At 39.5% G+C, this 23,030-nt stretch overlaps 1 protein-coding gene across 1 annotated transcript in view; it reads left to right on the top strand.

The window, feature by feature from the left end:
- The window catches only part of LOC149445621 (mucin-5AC-like), a 173,919-nt gene that overhangs the window by 19,494 nt on the left and 131,395 nt on the right, over positions 1-23,030 (top strand). Inside the window, exons 7-16 of the mRNA XM_089653506.1 lie at positions 747-872; positions 4,968-5,085; positions 6,675-6,813; positions 8,740-8,844; positions 9,848-9,917; positions 11,441-11,578; positions 12,380-12,544; positions 13,308-13,402; positions 17,957-18,083; positions 20,796-21,051. Coding sequence (XP_089509632.1) covers positions 747-872; positions 4,968-5,085; positions 6,675-6,813; positions 8,740-8,844; positions 9,848-9,917; positions 11,441-11,578; positions 12,380-12,544; positions 13,308-13,402; positions 17,957-18,083; positions 20,796-21,051 — 1,339 coding nt within the window. The remainder of the gene's footprint in view (positions 1-746; positions 873-4,967; positions 5,086-6,674; positions 6,814-8,739; positions 8,845-9,847; positions 9,918-11,440; positions 11,579-12,379; positions 12,545-13,307; positions 13,403-17,956; positions 18,084-20,795; positions 21,052-23,030) is intronic.

Below are 23,030 nucleotides of genomic sequence, written 5' to 3'. Positions count from 1 at the left end.
GTGTGTGAAGGAGACAGATGACACTGCATTGGAGGGGGGGGGGCAGAGGACACTACAGTGGGAGGTGGGAGTGGGGGGGGGGTGTGAAGAAGACAGAGGACACTGCATTGGAGGGGGGGGGGGTAAAGAGGACACTGCAGTGGTGGGGGGTGTGTGAAGGAGACAGATGACACTGCATTGGGGGGGGGGGGCAGAGGACACTACAGTGGGAGGTGGGAGTAGGGGGGGTGTGAAGAAGACCGAGGACACTGCATTGGAGGGGGGGGGTAGAGAGGACACTGCAGTGGTGGGGGGGTGCGAAGGGGACAGACAACACTGCATTGGGGGGACAGAGGATACTACAGTAAGGGGGGCTGTGGAGGGGGCAGAGGATACTACAGTGGGGGGGGGATGATGAGAAGGGCAGTGCAGGACATTACTGTGAGTGGGGGGTGGGGTGCACAGGACACTATGCTGTGTTTTTCCCCCGGGGATCTTTCATTTCCTCCATGCTGTCCAGGTACATCTTAACCTCTGAAAGGTTGCCTACTTATGGTATAAGGGTTAGTGCTTAGATGTATCCTTTATCTATAGCATCATGGTGGAAAAAATCTGCCAAATGTATCAATTCTCAGATTCATACCCAATCAACAGGCTGCTAATAAAGTTGGAGAAAAAGTAGATCCATAAACGATGACTGTATCAGTGTATTTATATTGTAATGTTTTCCACTGCACAATAAGATGATACTTTGATTTATCTTCTAGCCATGCAATGTGATAATAATATGGTTTATAAAGAGAGCGCCTCCCCCTGTATGAATACCTGCTCCAACCTAGACTCAGAGCAGATGTGTGTGGAGCACTACATGGATGACTGCTTCTGTCCAGAAGGTGAGTCGCACAAAGCTAATATACAAACCAAATAATAATGTCATATATAACGTGTTGGTTTAGTATGGAGTATGTTTCACACTTTTTATCATTACCCAGCAGATTTTGGTTTTATTTTTAACCACTTCAGGTCTGGGTACTTTTACCCCCTTCCTATCCAGGCCAATTTTCAGCTTTCAGTGCTATCACACTTTGAATGACAATTGCGCGGTCATGCAACACTGTACCCATATGAATTTTTTAGCATTTTTTGGAGACAGATAAAACTTTCTTTTGGTGGTATTTATTCACCACTGGGATTTTTATTTTTTTGTTATATAAATGAAAAAGTCCAAACATTCTGAAAAAAAAGTGTTTCTTATAAAATTTTGCAAATAAATAATATTTCTTCATAAATCTTGGCTAAAATGTATTCAGCTATCTTTTTGGTAAACCCCCCCCCAAAAAAAAAACCCAAATTAGTTTATAACCAAAAACAATAAGTTTACAAAATTTTTAATTTACATTTTATTTTTGTATATTATTATTTATGGTTTTTTTTAACATACTGTCACCCTAGCAGTACAGTGTAACCATAGTGACACTGTACTACTTGTGGGGGGTGATGAAGATTTTTTTTTCTTTTTTTACACTGATTCCTTTTACACCCATAAAGGCTGTAAAAACAATAATTTCTCCTCTCTGGCTTCATTCTTGCAGCCATTGAGACATACTGAGAGAGCTGTGATTGGTCACAGCTTGTCACATGGTACAAGGTTGTTGTGAATAGCCCTGTACCATGTGACCTCTGTGATCATTCACAGATTTCAAAAGTAGTAAACAATGATGTCAGGAAGTGACATCTTGTTTACTACTATTCATGTGATCACTGATTGGCCAATCAGTGATCACATGAATCGGGACCTCACATAGAGGTCCCATACAGCGATTGGTGTCCCAGGGAGCGCACACAGGCTGTGAATGTGGCAGCCGTTTATAAACGGCCACCCGCTTCGACACTGCCCAGGCACATAAATGGCCGGACGGGAGTGGTTAACTAAAGGAAAAACAATTAACAAAACCATATATGGGTTTATCTAGGGCAGTCTGCATGCAGCTTCAGCTTGCTTAGGAACACCCACTTCTCCCAATAGCCATTCAGGCAAGGTTCACACCTACGCAGTTTGTGTTTGATCCCATTGTGCAGTGCTTTTTGCATTTTTGCAGCATTTTTTATGCGCTTTGCGTTTTTCTTGTTGCTAGGCAGATTAAAACACAAAATGCATCAAGAATGCAGCAAAAATGCAGCAAAAGCGCACTACATGCTTTTCTGCAGCGTCGCCATTGAAGTCTATAGGACTAAAAACACAACTTTCTGCATTTTAAAAAAAAGTCCCTGACCCTTTACAAAAAATGCACCGGGTGAATATACAAAGATGTGAACATGTCCCATAGGAAATTATTTTAAATGAACCGTAGTGTGTTTCTGCAAAACGCAACGCTGTGGAAAATGCTTAGGTGTGAACCGTGGGTTACTGATCAAGGCATTTTGATATTTGCATAACTCCTCCCAAGAACTAGCTCATAGCTTCCATTAAAGATGAAGGGTCTTGAGAGGAGCACCGTGTTGCCCTTCCCACCAGCCGTAATCTCCCTGCAATCATGGAAACACATACAGACCAGAGAATGACATCACTGACTCTAAAATAAAGTATATAATGAATACAAAGTTTTATTTATAACATTTTGATGGATGGGGAAGAGTAAAAGCCAGGGAAGACAAAATGTAAGCAGTAGAGGGGTAGACTTAATAAAACTGGAGCACTCAGAATCTGGTGTACCTGTGCATGGTGACCAATCAGCTTCTAACTTCAGCTTGTTCAGGTAAGCTTTAACAATAAAACCTGGAAGCTGATTGGTTTCTGTGCAGAGTTACACCAGATTTTGCACTCTCCAGTTTTAGTAAATAACCCCTAAGCACAGCAGAGAAATACAAAACGGCATGCCTCCCAAGTAAAACAGCACACAATGTAAAACACACACAGCACACAGTTAACCCTTTGATCGCCCCAGATGTTAACCCCTTCCTGCCCAGTGCCATTTGTACAGTGTCAGTGCTTTTTAATAGCACTGATCACTGTATTAGTGTCACTGGATATGTCAGTGGCAGTTAGTCAGTTCCCCCCAGTGTCAGAATGCCCACCGCAGTCCTGCTTTAAGTCGCTGATCGCTGCTATTACTAGTTTAAAAAAAATTTAAATTAAAATTCCAGTATATATACCGCCATTGTAGATGCTATAACTTTCACGTAAACCAATTAATATACACTTATTTGGATTTTTTTTTTAGCAAAGACATGTAGAAGAATATATTTTAGCCTAAATTTATAAAGAAATTTCTTTTACATTTTTTTACTGGACATGTTTTCTAGCAAAAAGTCAAAAATATTGTTTTTTTTTCAAAATTGTCAGTCTGTTTTTGTTTATAGTGCAAAAAATAAAAAACGCAGAGGTGATCAAATACCACCAAAAGAAAGCTCCATTTGTGGGTAATAAAAGGACAGATTTTCATTTATGTACAGCATTGCATGACCACGCAATTGTCAGTTAAAGTAACGCAGCAACGTATCGCAAAAAATGGCCTGCTCAGGAAGAGGGTAAATCCTCTGGAGGGCAAGTGGTTAAGTCAAAAAAGTTACATTGTATGGGTTTTGGTTTGATGTGCGACTCCCAGATCCCTTATGGTAATTGTGTTACGTATTTAATTTGCCACAGACCAACTAAATACATTGCTAATAATCTTCGGGAACTATTCCACACTGCAAAACATAGATAATAATCCACTTATGGGTAGGTATACCTGAATTAAACAATTTCATTCAATTATGAGGAATCTATTGGTGAAGTTTCTCCGATTGGGAAAGATCAGAGTCATGGATGGAGATAAAGTGGGGCAACCAAAGGGATTTTTAATCCTGATTATTTATGACCCCTTTTAATTAACAGACTCAAACCTATATAGTGAATTAGCTAATGTCGACTTATGATAGTGGTGATAGTGATGTTGTATAGAATACTGCTTTCTACACTGGCAAGCTTCCAAGTGTGTGCATTGGAGATACTTTAGGGCAGCAGCTAGGTGGTTATTTGACTGTGAAACGAAGGAAAGCACTGTCTCAGTTTGACTGTTTTCGTTATTAAGTTACATTTTAATTATTTTTTATATTAAAATATTGTTTTTTTTAAATGGAAGGAATTGTATAAATAACAAAAGGTATGGATCATGGAAAGCCAATGTTTGAAATAATTCTCATTCTATCCTACTGTGTATTTTGTTACAATCCTGCAATTATTATTATTACTGTTGGCTAAAGCAATATCATACCTCTGAACTTTTTGATATCAGAGGAAAACAATACCTTTTAACATAAAATAATATATGTCAATATATGGCAACAAAAACCTCTGGCATGCCTGCAGTTGCCTGAAAAATGAAGATTTTTATACTAAAAAATGATGGGTAATGAATATGTAACCCAAACATTTCATATTCCAAATATATGTCAGCTGTGCCATGTATTAAAAAGTATCCTATTCTCTTTGTATTTCTCCATTTGTGCTTTCCTAAAAAAAAAACTGACCAAACTAGGCATGAGAGCACAGCATGATCAGTTTTCTGTGCTGGGAGCTCAGGCTGCTCTCCCTCCAATGATCAGACCTATCCTAACAGCATTTCCCCTCACACTGCACAGCCATTCACTTGAAAGCTCAGTGTTCGGCTGTTTCTCCACCCCCACCTCTCAATGCAGCTGAGAACAGCGGGTATGTGATAAAAAAAGGAAAACAGGTACTTATAATATTTTTTATATCTATACACAAATGTTTTGCCTTTCACTTCTAATTTAAATGGAAGTTAAATGTTTTACAAGGTGAAGGTTACATATATTTAAACATGCTTTTTCAGTATTCATTTTTTTACACTGGATTTTCAAAATAACAAATACAATGAATTAGATGTTTGGATAGATAACTTTGTATAGTATCACCTTTTTGGTGGTATGTTTAGAGGGCTATGCAAATTTAAATTGTTTTGTTTTTGTTTTTTTCCAATTGCTAGGCACTGTGCAGGATGACTACAATGATAACCGCTGTATCTCAGTTAGTGAATGTAATTGCAAATATCAAGATTCTCCGTATCTCCCAGGACAAAGAATACAAATTGACTGCAATGAATGGTAAGAATTTCCTAATAAATACGTTTAGAGCAGTTTTGTTAGTAAAAGCTTGTTCACGCTATGTACAGTGATCTGCGGTTTTCTGCACTGGATAAATGCAGTTCACCGCAAGGGAATAAAATACGCATGTCACTCAATATTAGCACATTTATGAAACACTATACTACACTAAAGTTTATTTTAGTGCAAACCTCAATGGGGGAGATTTACTAAAACTGAAGAGTGCAAAATCTGGTGCAGCTCTGCATAGAAAACAATCTGCTTCCAGGTTTTATTGCCAAAGCTTCAGCTATAACTAAAAGCAAAAATATTTTTTTAGTTTTAGATAGATTTGAGAGGGATTAGACCCCCTGTCAGTTTTTATTGCTGTTTGTGCCCTGGTGACGAGATTCATACTTTCTAGTTGTTCTGTTCAACATTATCATTGAAAGTGGAAGTAAAAGAAAATCTTAATTTTTTTGTTGTCCTCAGAAAACTTATAGAGGGGAAATCTTCCAATGAGGACACTAATCCTAGTGACCATGGTGGGGGGCAATGGATTTTTTCCCACGTCCTGTTTGGCTATGGGCAGGAAGTGATGGGAAATCTCCACATTGGGACACAGATGGTGAAAAAAAACATTTGACAAGGGTTATGATCCTCCCTTGCTCTATCCAAAATGAAAAATAAGTTTTGCCTATAGTTCTACTTCAATTGAACAAGCTGAAGTTAGAAGTTGCTTGGCTAACATGCACAAGGGCTGAAGTTAGAAGCTGATTGGCTACCATGAGCAACTGCACCAGATTCTGAGTGCACCATTTGGTAATAAATCCCCCCCAAAAAGTCTTGCAGTTTTTTCAAGGTTGTCTCCAGATCACTTAGTGTGCATGAAAAAAATTTATCTAAGGTTAGGTCCTCTTTAAATGTACTGTGTATGGTTCTCCTGCTGCTGAGCATGTCGGTCATTTGGAGTCTGGGCATATGCCATTTTATCGCATTGATTTAGATCTCCCTGTGTATGGCTGGCAATTATAACTGCGGTACATGTCCATGCAAAAGAGCTGGTCAACTTGAATGTCTAGGTAAACTTTTCCTATGCAAATATTTGTGTTCGAAACAAGCTGTACTTATGGGTGTATTTTCTGAATTTTGGCAGCATGCAGTATGGTTGGAAACCTTGCAGTGAGTATGCCAGCGAATTGGTTAGATACAATAAACAATCCAATCAAAGATCATCAAGGACCTCACTGCTGCCAAGCTACAGATACTGACAAAACAGTGCACATGAGATCACAGTTCACACCTAGGAGAACTCCCCAGCACGGTTCACCCAACCGGTGAAATACATTAAAGGGTGGGTTTCCTAGATGGGGATTCCAGTGCACAATATTCTGCCCAATAAAGATTTAAGATTTAGAGGTAGTGAGCAACTTCCATCTCTTCACAAATCCAGTGTGGTCCATTTTGAAAAAAATAAAAAGACAGGATTTGTTACACACATTTCTATTAGCATTAGGTTAAACTGTCAAAGATGTACACAAGCTGATCTCCACTCATTCTAGAATGACTTATCTCTACATGTCATGACTAGTCAAACATTTCTTTTGCAGCTACTGTATATCAGGAAGATGGAACTGCACAGACCATGCCTGTCCTGGATCATGTGCCATTGAAGGAGGAGCCCATATCACCACATTTGATATGAAATCATATACCTTTCATGGTGACTGTGTTTATGTGCTGTCCAAGGCAAGAGACTTTTTTTATTGCTCTTTAATGAATTGAATGATAAGAAAGAAGAATAGAAATCAATAAGGCTGTCTACAAACCACTTGGTAGCATTTGACGTTATAAGACAATTTGGCTTCTAACCCTTACAGTTTATTACATGGGGCATTTTTATATCTATGGCAATAGGCATTTTTTCACATGCAATAGATACAAAAGATATTCAAAGTCAATGAAAACCCTAACTGAAGAACATCTTGGGGGTTATTTTCTAAAACTGCAGTTTCCAAAATCTGGTGCAGCTCTGCATAGAAACCAATCAGCTTCCAGGTTTTATTGTCAAAGCTTATTTGCACAAGCTGAAGTTAGAAGCTGATTGGCTACCATGAGCAGCTGCACCAGATTCTTAGTACACCAGTTTTAGTCAGTCCCCCCCCTTAGTATGCTAAAACAATGTATATCATAGGCAGTTGCAATTTTTAAAAATAAAATACTTGTTTTCACACATTTTCCATCCATTGTCACATCTCAGTGGTCTCTTGCAGTCCCTTTGCAGCCAAGTCCTGTTTATCATAAAAGCCTGATGTGAAGATTATTTGCCATTATCTGGTACAGAGGCTGTTCTACCTTCTCCTCAGCCCCTCTAATGTGTTTCACTTTGTCAAGCACTTAATTGTGAGCTATTCTCATGACAGACTGAAATGCGTAAGCTGCAGGTGGAACAGACAATAAATCTTCACATAGACTTTTCTGATGGAGAGTGACTTCTTTTTCTTTGTTGGATGGTTATGATTGTGGAAAGGATAGTGAACCGCTTGAAGAAAGCACCTATCCATGGGTGGAGCAGGGGGTTAACTGCCTTGAATGGAGCAATATAGTTTCTCTACAGCAATTCCTGTGTACATGAACCCCCCCCCCTTCCTGAGCAATGGGTGCGTTCCATTTCAGGGTGGGTTTTCTGGTAGGGGTGACAGTGGACCATGCCTGTGCATTGTATGTTGAAATTACCACTTGTAGACGTAATCAGAAATTCTTGTGACAGGGTGACAATGCAGGGAAACTACATTGTATGTCTATGTGTGGGTGGATGTAAACGGATGATTATCAGTTTACATCTGCCTACATCCATGTCAGTTCAAGTCCATTTTTTTAAATGGAACAGCCAGCATCCAGATCCATTGAAATGGAATGGAATGAATGTAGACTTATGTAAAAAGAACAGAACTGAACTTATATAAACCAATGTAAATTGCATTTTTTTAAACTAATATCAACTGAACTGAACGGAAGTGAAAACTGATGTAAACTGAACTCTGAACTGAAGATGGATGTGCAAACTTATATAAACTGAATCTGTTTTTTCTTTGAAAAAATGTGACTGAAAGGATGATGTCCGTGTGAAAGAGGTCCTATTTGCTCTGACATAAGGCATTAAAGAAGCATATAGAGTGGCTGTAAGGCCATTTGCACATGCCCGTTTTTCAGGCAGACCCGATCATAACCTCTATTCTCTATTCCGATCGGAACCTCTATTCTTAACCTCTATTTCCATCCGACCGCCAATAGAGAACAGCGGGCTGTGTCTGTGTCAACTCTGCAGCAGCGAAGAGATCCCCTGCGGAACAAACGGATCCATTGACAGGTCTGCCCTGAGTGAAAGGGGCCTTAATTGGGCTTCATATATATAGCTCTATAATACAATTTTCCTTGAAAGCTGATAAACATAGTAAAGACATAAAGAGAAAAGTCTAGAGCTCCATATGCTGTAAGTAAATCATAAATATGAAATATTTATGTGCATTGTTGATAGTGGAAATAATTTTAGGACAATAAACATATATTTTATTTTAGTTTTTGCCATTATTCAATGTTCATGCATCATCAAGGGAAATTAAATTAGTTGTTACTGAATAGGTGGTCAATAATAACTGTTACTTTTTGTTGCAGGGAATTCAGGATAGCTCACATGTTATTTTAGGGGAGATTACTACAAGTGACTACTCAGAGACCAGTCTCAAGTCCATTACACTGCTAACGGATGACCAGAAAAATGTGAGTATATCAGTTGGTGTACTGACTAGTGTTTAAAATCCTGACCTAGCAAACAATAACCAGTCATCAACAACTGTAATGATTTCAACAAAATCATATGCTGTAAGTGAATCTAGCGTTTTCGATGATATTAACAGAGGTTTCCCACGAAGATGCAGTATTTTCAGAAGACTGTTTACAAAATTATTTTTAAAAGCAAACAGCAAACCCCCAAATAATCAGTTTTGGATGGAGGTCTGTCACTTAAATGAACCTCTGGCTTTCAATAGCTATTACAGACTCACTAAATAAAATTAAAAACCTTGATTTTCTGTGAAAATTATCTTTAAATATAACCTACTTGTGACTCTACTAAGCAAAGTAGCCATTCAATAAAACGACTATTTAACAAAATTACATTTTTGGCTGGTTTAGGGTGCCTCTATCGGATATTTGAAGATCCCATATTGTTACCTTTTTTTTTATCCAACCACCTTTAAGTTTTTCCCTATTCTCTGCTTCCATATTTTCCAACAACGTAAACATATAAATCTCACTTACGATGTGAAATACAAAAATTAATGTGACTAACATAATATCAAACTGGAGGGTCAAGAGAGACAGATTACAAATAGGTAGCAAACAGTTTATATAAAATAAGAGAGCAACATGAACTGTAATATAATTGGATGGAAACTTCTACTTTCTACTGTCTCTCACCAAGATGAGTTGAAGATCACCTATATCAAGGCAGAGAAACACAACCATCTGTATACTTACGTGTTGCTAATAAACTTTAATCAAAGTTCATGTGCAGCCAAAATGTTGTTACATAGTTCTGGATACAATGGGCAAGGGTCACTGCTACTATTGCTTTTTGATTATATACATAATATTACTTTTAATATTCTATTAAGTCCTGTGACATCATATATAAGCCCAGATAAAAGAGTAGAGATGACCTTTTAACTATAAGCTCCTTGTGACCCTACTAAGCAAAGGTAATGTTACTTCTATGTTCTAGGTGGTGACTTTCAAGACCGATGGGACAGTTCTGTTGAACAAACAGAAAGTAGCACTGCCTCAGGTCACAGGTAATTTTTCAAAACTGTGTGCAGTATAATGTGCAGCTGTATTAAAAATGTTTACTACATCACAGTGGTTGCTTACTGCTGCTCTGCATTTCTTATAGTAGAATTCTAAGCAATACTTTTTTATTGGCCTGCCAAAATAATGTTAAACCAGAATTTTGATTCCCACACATTTGTTAAATGCACAGCCAGGCAGGTGCCAGGCTTATATCCTGGTTCACCAGTGCAACTTCCAATGTTTTTAAGACCAGCCTCCTCCTCACTGGATAATGAATCAGCTTCTTTGGCTCCATAAAGCAGAACCAGGAAATGGTAAAGCTGGGCCACAACCTTCCTGGTTGTGAAGTATGACAGAGTGCTGGAAAGAAAGTGCTACGCTAAATCATTGATTAGTGATGAACTTGGGTTTGGCCTTTGCTTTGGTCTTTGTAAGTTAGCTGACATAAGTGGTTCAATGGGCTGTGGGCAGGAGATTCCCTGTCCCACAGCCTACATACAAAAAAAGAGGAAGAAAGGGATGCTAGGGACATCATTGACCTAATGTGGACAGATTTTTTAATAAAGGACTCAAAAACTGCCTACTGTCTTTTTTTACACTACACTTTTTTGTGAATGAGTACCCATGCACCCTATACTCATTCACATGGCTGGGGGGCAGGGATCTGGATCTGTTAAAGAGGCTTCCAGATTCCAATAAGCCCCAGCCCACAGACCCCCATAACCACTGCCAGGGTTGCGGGGAAAAGACTATTGTTCCCATCAACATGGGGCCAAGGTGTTTTTGGGGGGACCCCCTTTTCCTAAGCACCCCCCCATGTTGAGGGAATGTGGCCTGGTATGGTACAGGACGAGCATGCATCCCCCTCCTTTCCTGACCTGCCAGGCTGCATGCTCGGATAAGCATCTGGCATGGATTTTGGGGGGACCCCATGCCATTTTTTAAAAATGTTGGTTCCCCCCAAGCTCCATACCAGACCCAAAGAGCTTGGTATGTATGGGGGTGACCCCACACCGTTTTTTTTTTTTTGCTTAAATTGTAATTGCCGGCAATTCTTTTTTTTACATTCAGCTGTCAGCGGGGAACCCCGCTGATAGCTTATACATTACCGCATGTTTTCCCTACTAAAATACTGCATGACCTAATAAAATAACTCATGCTGTATTTTAATGCATTTTCCCAAGCCCTGATATAGGAGCCTTTTGTAACCCCTAAAATGCTTTTTAAACAAACATTTTAATCAGCAAATTTAATTTTGGTTCAGAAACATTATAAATCAGGTAAAACAGTAGACATTTAAGTCTCAACTACACTTTTAGGTATTTACCTGGAATTCCACTTCAATATAAAATAGTTCATATTTCTGTGACTGTAGAATGCCAGATTACATTTACCATAGAAGACACATGTGCAAGACCAGCAATGTAAAATGGTAATTTACATGCAAAATGGCAACATGGTAAAGCCTTGTGGATGAAATAAAAAAAGAAGATGGTTAATAGTCTGTATCCTTGTGCTTTCTTTGCAGCAAGTTTTTCCATTTCTAAGCCAACCGATTTTTACATCATTCTTCAAGCTACATTTGGTCTTCAGATGCAGATTCAGCTGCAGCCCGTGATGCAGCTATACATCACTATGGATATATCTTTCATGGGACAACTACAAGGTCAGTCAGAGGAGCTGTCGCCTCAGTGACCACAAAGCGTGATACCTATACTTGACCATACTGCATGTTACAATATTTGTACACAAGTATGCATAAATACTGTATTACAGAGGAAGACAAGGGGTGTATCAGACCTGTCTTGTTACTGAATACTGATAACTGAATGCACTTAGAGTCTTATGCACAATGAGTCTTTAGCTGCCCATACACTAGTACATTTTCTAACAAATGTTTATAAGAATAGTTATATACGCAGTTGCACAAACATTCTTGGTACATTTGATGGTGTGACGAATGTCACTCAAAACGACTTCACATGTTTAATTGCTCTTAACATTCAACTTTGGAGTGAATGAGCTTTCACTAGAGAAAACCTCATGAACAATTTGTTTACCCAAGGAAAATATTCCATTCTGCTCTTTCGTATGTTGTCATCACTGCAGTCAAAAATGAACATCAATTTGACCCAACTAACCATTACAAAATCAAACCAACATTCTTAAAAGGAAAACTTTAGCATGGAATTTAAATTCTGTATGTCCAGCTTCACTGTGGGGTCTATTGAACTGAATAGTTTTATTTATACAACATGTAGTAAGCTACAGGAAGGTATGAAGGTATGAAATGGAGTACAATGTCTATTTGACTGTACATATATTTCTCTGGCTCCAACCAGTTTTCAATACATGAACATTAATATAGCAGTTGATATTTGTGTGCTTGAAATTTTGCATATAGCCATGTTGCAGGTGTTGAGATATAAAGAAATATTGATATAACTGTATGGTTTTGTTTTTATAGGTCTTTGTGGAAACTTCAATTATAAGGCAATGGATGATTTTCAAACATCAGGTGGTCTAGTTGAAGCCACAGCATCAGCTTTTGCCAACTCTTGGAAGACCCTGCCCACGTGCCTTGATGTGTCAGACCTAATGGAACATCCATGCAGCCTCAGCATTGAGAACGGTAAGAAATCAACTTTATCAAGTTATCAAAGTTATGTTGCTATTCAATATCCATGCTGAAAAGGTTTTAAATCAACGTCCTCATCGGAGATAGTCCAAGATGATAACCCAGGCATTCCCTCAAAAGCTGTCTTGGGACCACTGAACTCAAAAGAAAAAGTAAATAAAAATTGACCGTAATTGGGTTTTAAAGAGACACTGTCACCTTACCCATGCAGAACAAAATGACAGTGTGGCTGAAAAGCCTCCACTCTCTTATACTCACTTTGCCTGCACTTCCCTGTTGCTCTGCTATACTGTAGTCTGGATTTTAAATCACTAGTGTAGATAGGTGTGTGTGTGTGGGGGGATTGCTGATATCAGTTTCTCAGTCATGTTACAGTGCTCAAGCTTAGCAATTAGCTGTCAATCCTCAACACTGTCACAGAGAGGTTTTCACATTCTCCGGTAATTCCCAGATGCATCAGTTGCAAAAGATGAAGATATATCATAGGGACATTGCCAAAGTGAGGGGGCCTTTGCAGAGGCAGGGTCACTTGGCCTCTATAGTAGAGTTTTTAATTCAATATAAGCCAATGAAAATAAAGGGCTTACGTTTTTCTAACATGTTACAACATATTAATTAATTTTCTGGTCAGTTAGCAAATATCTTGATACATTACTGCTGTCTCCAGCTATTTTAACTGTTTAGACATTTATTTTACTTTGTTACATTTATTTCTAATTTACTCAAATTAAGCACAGTGCTTCATCCTTCATCCTAGAAATATTCGCAGACTCTTGGTGCTCTAAGCTGGAAAGTGACGAGTCTCCTTTTGCTAAATGCCATTCAACCATAGAGCCAGCTGGGTATGCAAAGGTGAGTGTTTTACTGCGTGTGGTCACATGTGATAACATATTCTGACTTCTGTGCATAGGTTGTGCACACACTTAACATTTAGGGCTAGTTCACACTAGATGCAGTTCAGTGCATTTTTGTTCTGCATCAAAAATGCATGCACAGTGTTTTCCATGTATTCCAATGGCCCTAGTTCATGCTGCATTTTTTCTGCCCAGAGCCATACTGGAACATAGCAAACTGCATCACAACTGCACCAGAACTGTGTGTGGTGTGAACTGTAAGCAAAAACATATCCGGAATACATCCAGAGCAGGAGCAGACTGACCATTTGTAAACTCGGGCACTGCCCGAGGGCCTGGTGGTCAGTAGGGGGCCCCATGAGATGCCCCTGGTACCTTTTTCATAGGCTTTTTTGAGTTTAGGCAAGGACACAGGGGTCCCATGATCCCCTATTGCCCAGGGGCCCCATGAGTTGTCAGTCCGCCCCTGATCCAGAGTGCATTTTTGTAGTGTGAACTGGCCTTTAAAATAGAAAATTAAGTACAACTTGCCCAGTAGCAGTCACTGGGGAGCTATAGAGAGAGCATGTTGGTTACTGAAGGGCTATAGATATAGCCTTATGGGATAAAGAGGCACCCTGATGGTCACTGGGTTTTATGGTAGGAGCATGGTGGTCACTGGTGGGCTAAAGAGGGGATTTAGTAGTCAATGCAGGGCTATAGAGAACGCCTGTTGTTCATGTGGCAGCGTGTGTGAAAACCGGAATTGTACCGGCTAAATTGGCACGTTTTGATAATCTGGTCTTGTCATTTTGGGGTGTTTTTTTCATTGCTAGGCTTATTGTAAATATTCACTAAAGCTTACTTCATGTTATATCCTGAACATAATAGTATTTGGCACCTAGTATTGCCATGGCTGTATTAATTTGCACAAAAATATATACTTTGGATCAAGTTAAGGATTAAAGCTGATAATTTTTAAAGTTCAACTGTAGCCTTTTGGTGAGATTACCCCTTTAATTCTGTCAGGGCAGGAAGTGATGGGAAATATCTCCATTGGGGGACACAGGTGAAAATACATATTTTTATAGTGAAAAAGGGTTGGAGCTTATGAAAATATTTTTATTTTTTTTTGTTCTGATGACAAATCCACCTCCTATTTCTTGCATGAGCATCAAAGAGAGAGGAAATACAGACAAAAATAAAAACCTGACATAAATTGTGACTCTTAGGCTCAGTTCACACTAGTGTCACACAACTTTCGACACATAAGTGTTATTTCAATGGCACCCATTCTAATCTATGCGACTAAAGTCACATCATCTTTAAAAAAGGTTCTACTACTACTTGAATGCAACTTGAGTGCCATAATAAGTTGCATTTAAGTCACATCAAAGTCGCACTGGAAATTGCGCAACTTTAGCGTCGCACTAGTATGAATCGAACCTTACCTATTTTGTCCAAAGCCTAAATCTGGCTATATATAGGCTTTCAGTGTATGGGTTAGATTAATATCATGGTTGAGGTTCATGAGTTTTGCTGTGGTTAAACAATATGTATTTTTGGGAAAGACATACAGTTAAAATGGACCAATTGGTCAATGTGTGCATGCATACATTCCTGCCATGTTACAAAGTAGAGAAATTGTATGTTTAAAAAAAATGCATTAATTTCTATAAGGAAAAATCAGTCACTGAACTCTGGACAAGTTACTTTGCCTAGGTTTAGATGTGGTATCTAGTATAATAATATAATCAGTCCGCTGCAGGCAAGCACGCAGAAGCATTTCCTCCAGTCCTTAATGTGTTACTAAACCCATAACAGTAAAATCAGTCTGTACAGTATATGCAGTATAGCATGCTTGTTATACTCGCTGTGGAACCTAAGGGGCTAATCCTCTGTATTGTGTAAAAAGGATGTTTGATCCTGTCTTCTCTGATCCTCCCCTTCTTCTACTGTCCCCATCTCATCTCTTGATAGAACAGAGCCTTTAACGGAGCTGTACGTGCTCAGTTAAGTGAATATTGCTCTTTTTTGGGGAGGGTGCATGTGATCAGTACAGGGCCAATCAGCACTGGTTAGATAGAGGGCCAGGGGTCCTGCAGTCTCATAGGACAGTCAAAGGAGAATGAAAACTCCTCCTCAGGGGTGGACTGACCATTTGGAAACTCGGGCCCGAGGGGCCCGGGGTCAGTAGGGGGCCCCATGAGATGCCCCTGGTACCTTTTTCATAGGCTTTTTTGAGTTTGGGCAAGGACACAGGGGCCCCATGATCCCCTGATGCCCGGGAGCCCCTTGAGTTGTCAGTCCGTCCTTGCTCCTCCTACAAGCTTGCAAAGTCCTGGGTTTAGTAACACTATAGTATATAGCATGTCACAAAGTGAATGACAGTAGAAGGCAGAGCTGTGTGACACATTATGTACAGTAAGAACACAGCCAACAAATGCACAGGCCCCAGAAATTCCCTTGCTGTGTTATCTGTGAGTCAACATCTCAGTCCAGAAAGAAGAAACCTACCCTGAATAATTTCTGAGCAAAAATAGCGCTGAATGATTGCTAATGGCTTGGCATGACTGTAATTAGGTTGGTTGACTGCATTTAGGATATCACAACTAAGGATAATTTGACAATGACATTGAGGAATACTATGAAGGAAGGTACTATTTCTTGAACTTTAAAAGGTACCATTGGTGAACCTAAGCCGGCCATGTATGAATTGAAATTTCTATCCATGTATGGGCTAGCTGGTGGTACACAAGTCAATCAGTTTATGGACTTGTGTACAAACAGCCTGTTGGGCTTTTTCTGAATGATCAGTGCTACTGGCTGTAGAAGTGGCTCCCCTCTGGCAAAATATAATAGCACAGCGGGAGTGATTCCCATATCCACATCAAATGCATAGTAAGTCTACCTAAAATTGCATAGTTGCCAATTGTCCCTCAATGGGAAGGACCATCCTTCTTTTGGTGCCAAAGCCCTCTGTACTTCTCACTTGTGCTTTTTGGTCAGATGTAGAGACCTCTCTAAAAATAAAAAAACTATTTAACTACCCAATCTATTATCATACACTGTGCTAATCAAACAAAAACTTCTAAATTATTTTATTTGTTATCTAGAAGAGCCAGTATAAAGGAAAAATAGTGATACAAATACAAATTGTGGGTATAACCATTCTCCTAAAAAATCACCCTACAGCCTTAGTCACATCACTTAACTGTAAAGAAATATGTCTCAAAATGTGCAGGCAGCTGGATCCTGGGGAAATCTTCACTGCAGGGTTGCCTGCCTTCTTCCTCTGTCTGATCTACAGGCACTAGAATGATTAACACCTTTAGGTCTTCAGGCAGAAAAGCAGTAAAGATGATTTGACAAGGACATGCCCCCTCTTCCTCCTCCTCCATGGAGAAAAGTTCTTTTATTGATTACTCTGCTTGTAACACGATCTGTGACTTGGCGAGAGTCTGCTCAGTGGATTATCGCAACAATTCAAATATTGTGTTAAAAGAAGTATAATCAATGAAAGAACCTTTTTCACCGGAGGCAGAGGAGCAAGCAGGGGGCGTTTCCCCATTGGACCTACTGTACTGTTCTGCCTAAAGGCCTGAAGTTGGTAACCATTGCAGTGCCACATGTTTAGAGACAGGAACAGGGGTGGACTGACCATTTGGAAACTTTGGCACTGCCCGAGGGCCCGGGTCAGTAGGGGGCCCCATGAGATGCCCCTTGTACCTTTTTCATAGGCTTTTTTGAGTTTGGGCAAGGACAAGGGGCCCCATGATCCCCTATTGCCCGGGGGCCCCATGAGTTGTCAGTCCGCCCCTGGACAGGAAGAAGACGGACATCCATGCACAGAAGATTTCTTCAGGATCTGGCAGCTTGCACACCATGGAACATGAAGTTGTAGACCAGCACATGCTAGTGGGATCACAACACTTCATTATTTGACACAGGATTGAAAATAACAGGTGTGTTTCCTTGCCTAGGTTGTCCTTCCTTGGCTATGATTAAGGCCCGCATAGGACTACAACATGTAAGCAAGAAATTACACTTGTTTTTTAATCTTGTGTTAAATAAAGGAATATTGTGATCCCACTAGCATGTGTTGGTCTCCAACTTCATATTGCTATTGTGGCTGGCAGGAGCCTCCCAAGCATTGCACATTTGCACAGGACTTACATGGACTTTCAGGTTGAGTGGCGGCTCCTATTTACTAGTGCTACACTGTGGGACTTACTTCATTACAGGTAAGAGAGGTGACTAAAGCTGTAGGGATTTTGTTTAGGTAAACTTCAGCTTTAACAAGTCTAATTGATCCATGTGGCAGGGGTGAGTGCTTTGGCAATACGCTTTGTGCTATTATTTGCTCCTCTTTTTCTGCTTAGATAGTTAGGAGGCAACAACTTTTCCTTACAAATAATACTGTTTCAACCAAACAGCCAAAACCTTGTTTTTCTATAGAATAATAAATAGTTTGGTGCTGCAATTACTGCTCGATTCATCACTATAATAACCTCTCCAATAAACAGGTACTGCAAAAATAAGTAACCAACCTGTTTTGTTTCTGTTTTCTCAGAGATGTCGTTACGACTCTTGTAGCTGTAAAGACAGCGAGCAGTGTATGTGTGCTGCACTCTCCTCCTATGTCAGAGCCTGTGCCGCTAAAGGGATCATCTTGTGGGGATGGAGGAACGACCTTTGCAGTAAGTGCGCTTTTGCCAGTATGTAATACTAATGTAGTAGACTGGTTTCTTCTTGGCATACAATTAGTGACCCCATGTACCCTATTGCTTACAAATATTATATTAGAGTGTATGTCAGTCCAAAAAGTTTAAAACATTTTGGATAAATTAGAGAAGGATTAGAGAGCAATACAAAACTGATGGGTCTATCCTTCAATTAAGCTTTGGTAATAAAACCTGAAAGCTGGTTTCTATGCAGAATTGCATCAGATTTTGCACTTTCCCGTTTTAGTAAATATACCCCTATGAGCCATGATCAGCCATGACAATTTTTTAAGGCTTGTTTAAATAAGGAATTTTGTGGTTTTACAATTTCCTTTGTGCCTGTTTAACTTTTAGGTGCCTATATAGTCCCAGCCACATATTTGTTCTTTTACTGCAGTTAGCAGTAAGAATCAATTCTTCTAAAGTTTAAAAAACTTTGGAATACGCTTTTTAGGTTTTACATATACTGTATATATATATATATATATATATATATATATATATATGGATACATATACACTATATTGCCAAAAGTATTGGGACACCCCTCCAAATCATTGGATTCAGGTATTCCAATCACCTTCATGGCCCCAGGTGTATAAAATCAAGCACCTAGGCATGCAGACCGCTTCTACAAAAATTGGTGAAAGAATGGGTCACTCTCAAGAGCTCAGTGAATTCAAGCGTGGTACCGTGATAAGTTGCCACCTGTTCAATAAGTCCATCTGTGACGGTTACTTGCTACTAAATATTCCACGGTCAACTGTTAGTGGTATTATAACAAAGTGGAAGCACCTGGGAATAACAGCAACTCAGCCTCAAAGTGGTAGGCCATGTAAAATGACAGAGCGGGGTCAGCGCATGCTGAAGTGCACAGTGCGCAGAAGTTGCCAACTGTTTGCAGAGTCAATAGCTAAAGGCCTCCAAAGTTTGTGTGGCCTTCATATTACCACAACAGTGCACAGAGAGCTTCATGGAATGGGTTTCCATGGCGGAGCAGCTGCCTCCAAGCCTTGCATGCCAGTGCAAAGCATCGGATGCAGTGGTGTAAAGCATTCCACCACTGGACTCTAGAGCAGTGGAGACTTGTCCATTGGAGTGAAAAATTGCGCTTCTCTGTCTGTCAATCCGATGAACGTGTCTAGGTTTCCAGGAGAACAGTACTTGCCTGACTGTATTGTGCCAAGTGTAAAGTTTGGTGGACGGGGGGGATTTTGGTGTGGGGTTGTTTTTCAGGGGTTTGGCTTGACCTCTTAGTTCCAGTGAAGGGAACTCTTACAACGTCAGCAGACCAAGACATTTTGGACAATTTAATGCTCTCAACTTTGTGGGAACAGTTTGGGGATGGCCCCTTCCTGTTCCAACATGACTGTGTACCAGTACACAAAGCAAGGTCCATAAAGAAGTGGCTGAGCGAGTTTGGGGTGGAGGAACTTGAGTGGCCAGCACAAAGTCCTGACCTCAACCTGATATTACACCTTTCGGATGAATTAGAGTGGAGACTGCAAGCGCGGACAGCCTTCCCAGAAAAGCTGAAGCTGTTATAGCTGCAAAGGGTGGGCCAACTCAATATTGAACCCTACAGACTAAGACTAGGATGTTATTAAAGTTCATGTGCGTGTAAAGACAGTCTTTTGGTCAATATAGTGTGTGTGTGTATATATATATTCCAATTAATGATATAATGTGATGCTTGCAATGAGATCGATACATTAACTGTAGAAAAAAAAAAACCATGACAATGGAAAAAAAATCAACTAAAACGAAGTACTCGACTAAAAAAGTAAAATTTTTTTACAGCCTCCAAATTCCTTTTTTTAGCTGCTGTGATAAGACTTCCTATTAGAGTGTGCTACATTCATTATTCATGGTCCCACTGTATGTAGGAGCATTGCCATCTCTCTTGCTAGCTCCTGAGATGGACTAGGGACTATGGGATTTTTAGTGTGCATACAGCAGTGTGCATAACCACGACTAGTGTTTACTGCTCATGGAGGACTTTAATAGGAGGCAGAAATACACAGAAATAAACATTTTCATTAAAAATAGGTTACAGGGCTATTAAGTTGTAGATGTTTATGGTTTACATTTGGAGAATTATATTGTTTAGTGTAACCTTAGGAAGTAATTCTGATTGGTCATATTGCACAAAACATCTGATTAATTCCTATTTTCTTTTTTGCATAAGAATAGCAACATAAAATGAAAAAAAATAATACTACTAACATTTACAGAAAATACATTTTTAACATGAAGGGAACATAGTCAACAGATAAGCTATTATTATTATATAATGTCTTAGATTGTTGCACGGCAATACACACTAGAAGGCCACACTATTAAGAATGTTTTTTTTTTTTGGCTGCTTTGATATTACACATGTTTGAGATGGAATAAGAAAAGCTGATTCTAATGATACATTTGCTGTCATAGTCAATGTCTGGAATTTTAATTGCATGTTAAATCAGCAAAAATTAAGTTTTTTTTATAATCTTTATTAAGTCAATAAAATAGGATGAGGAGAAATAGGTGATGTTTCATTTGTTAGTGGCATCCCCCAGTAGTAGTTGTAATTTAGTTTTTTCATTTTGAGTATTTTTGCAGTACACGTCTTAGATGTAACTGAGATACAAAGTATTTTATGTTCATTAAATACTTAAAAGACAATGTGAAATTCTTCTTTTGTAGAAAAATACACCAACTCTTGCCCCTCTAACCAACTCTATCTATATAACCTGACCACATGCCAGCCAACCTGTCGTTTCCTGGCAGAGGGTGAAAAAGCTTGTGCCAGTGGGTTCACTGCAGTTGATGGCTGCGGCTGTTCAGATGGAGAGTTTCTGAATGAGAAGAACCAGTGTGTACCCATATCTCAGTGCTCATGCTACAATGATGGCTCATACGTTAAAGCATCAGAGTCCATTGATAAATCAAATGAGCGTTGGTAAGTAAAATAATAAAATCTAATGGCGGCCATAAACTTGTGGCAACCAGTCAGTCATCAGATTTCAGTAGGATACTCAGCACAAAATGATCAAATTGCATTGTTAATCAGAAACAATTTTTGAAACATTCATATTTAAAAATCTGTACAAAACAGATTCTAAATTTCTACAACTCATTAAAGAAACCACTGCTTATTTCTGCTAGTATTTTCACAGTCCTCAAAGCTGAAGTCTATGTAGATATAAAAGACACAAAGTGAATGCAGTTCTATATTCATCAATACATGCTTGTTTTTTGTTTAACCGTTTCCCGACCACCCTATAGCAGAAATACTGCTACAAGGCGGCGGGTGCGCAAAAGCACGTATATATACGTTACTTTGCATTTCTGGGCAGGGGGCTGCGGTTGCGGCCGTCAATCACCGGATCCCAGCAGAAGATTACTCGCCGGCGCCCGGTGATTTTCTAGGACAGGGGTGTCCAAACTATGGCCCTCCAGGTGTTGAGGAACTGCAAGTCCCATGAGGCCTTGCAAGACTCTGGCAGCCACAGGCAAGACACCCAGAGGCAGAGGCATGATGGGACTTGTAGTACTTCAACAGCTGGAGGGGCATAGTTTGGACACCCCTGTTCTAGGATCTCTGACAGGGAGGAGAACTATTTTGTTTACCAACAGTTCTCCGCCCTGTCAGTTTGGGCTCACTGCTCTGTATGGCTGTGCAGGCCACAGCCATCTAAAGCAGTGTGATTACAGTGAAGCACACTGACACCGACCTCTAGTAAAACATTCCCAGCACACAGTTAACCCTTTGATCGCCCCTCATGTTAACTCCTTCCTGCCCAGTACCATTAGTACAGTGTCAGTGCTTTTTTTTAGCACTGATCACTGTATTGGTGTCACTGGGGATGTCAGTGACACCAAGTCAGTTTCCACCAGTGTCAGAATGCCTGCCGAAGTCCCGCAGTCCAGCTATAAGTCGCAGATCTCTGCCATTACTAGTAACAAAAAAATTTTAAATCCCAGTATATATACCGCCATTTGTAAACGTTATAACTTTCATGTAAACCAAATAATTTACACGTATTGGGATTTTATTTAGCAAAGACATGTAGCAGAATACATTTTGGCGTACATTTATGATGAAATTTTATTTTTTTACATTTTTTTACTGGACTTGTTTAATAGCAAAAAGTAAAAAATATTGTTTATTTCTCGAAATTGTCAGTCTTTTTTTTTATAGCGCAAAAAATAAAAAACGCACAGGCGATCAAATACTACCGAAAGAAAGCTCAATTTGTGGGAAAATGGACATACATTTCATTCGTGTGCAGCGTTGCATGACCGCGCAATTGTCAGTTAAATTAACGCAGTGCCGTAACACAAAGAATGGCCTGGTCAGGAAGGGGGGTAAATCCTCTGGAGGGCAAGTGATTAAGCGACGTTTGTGAGTGCCTAAATGTATCAGCCTCTCACAGTCTACTATACAGCAGTGACTAGTACTACTGTAGAAACAAGTTAGTAAATTCACCTGTTCTACCTCCAGCTGCCATATTGCAGAATGTAGCGTCATGATCCTTCTAGATAAATCCTGGAAACAACGAGGATCCAATAACTTCAGCACCGCAGTTGTCACAGGAAAAAATACGCTCATAAGTTCCAATCTATTCCTGTTCTACTGATAACTTAGAATTCCTGATTTTTTTTCACTTTTAGTCCTGGTGACAATGGTCAGCAGGAAAAATGAATACAGTAGATCTCCGTAGCAGGGACACAGACAGCAATAAAGCCTGTCTGGGATTTTTATGCTATCCTAAAGTAAAACAAAATGTTGGCTTTGGGTACAGTACACTCTGAGTGATATATTTATATTGGCTAACTTAAGTTAATTAAGAATTACCCAATTAAATGAAGATTTAATTTCACTTTAAATTGTACAGTTTGGGCCAATAATTGTGTCTGTTACTAAGAAATGTACCC

Source organism: Staurois parvus, unplaced genomic scaffold (genome assembly GCF_062004578.1).
Source record: "Staurois parvus isolate SC_StPar_1 unplaced genomic scaffold, SC_StPar_1.0 ptg000715l, whole genome shotgun sequence".
NCBI lineage: Eukaryota > Metazoa > Chordata > Amphibia > Anura > Ranidae > Staurois > Staurois parvus.
The sequence above is the reverse complement of the archived record's forward strand: the minus strand, read 5'-3'. Positions and strand labels throughout refer to the sequence as shown.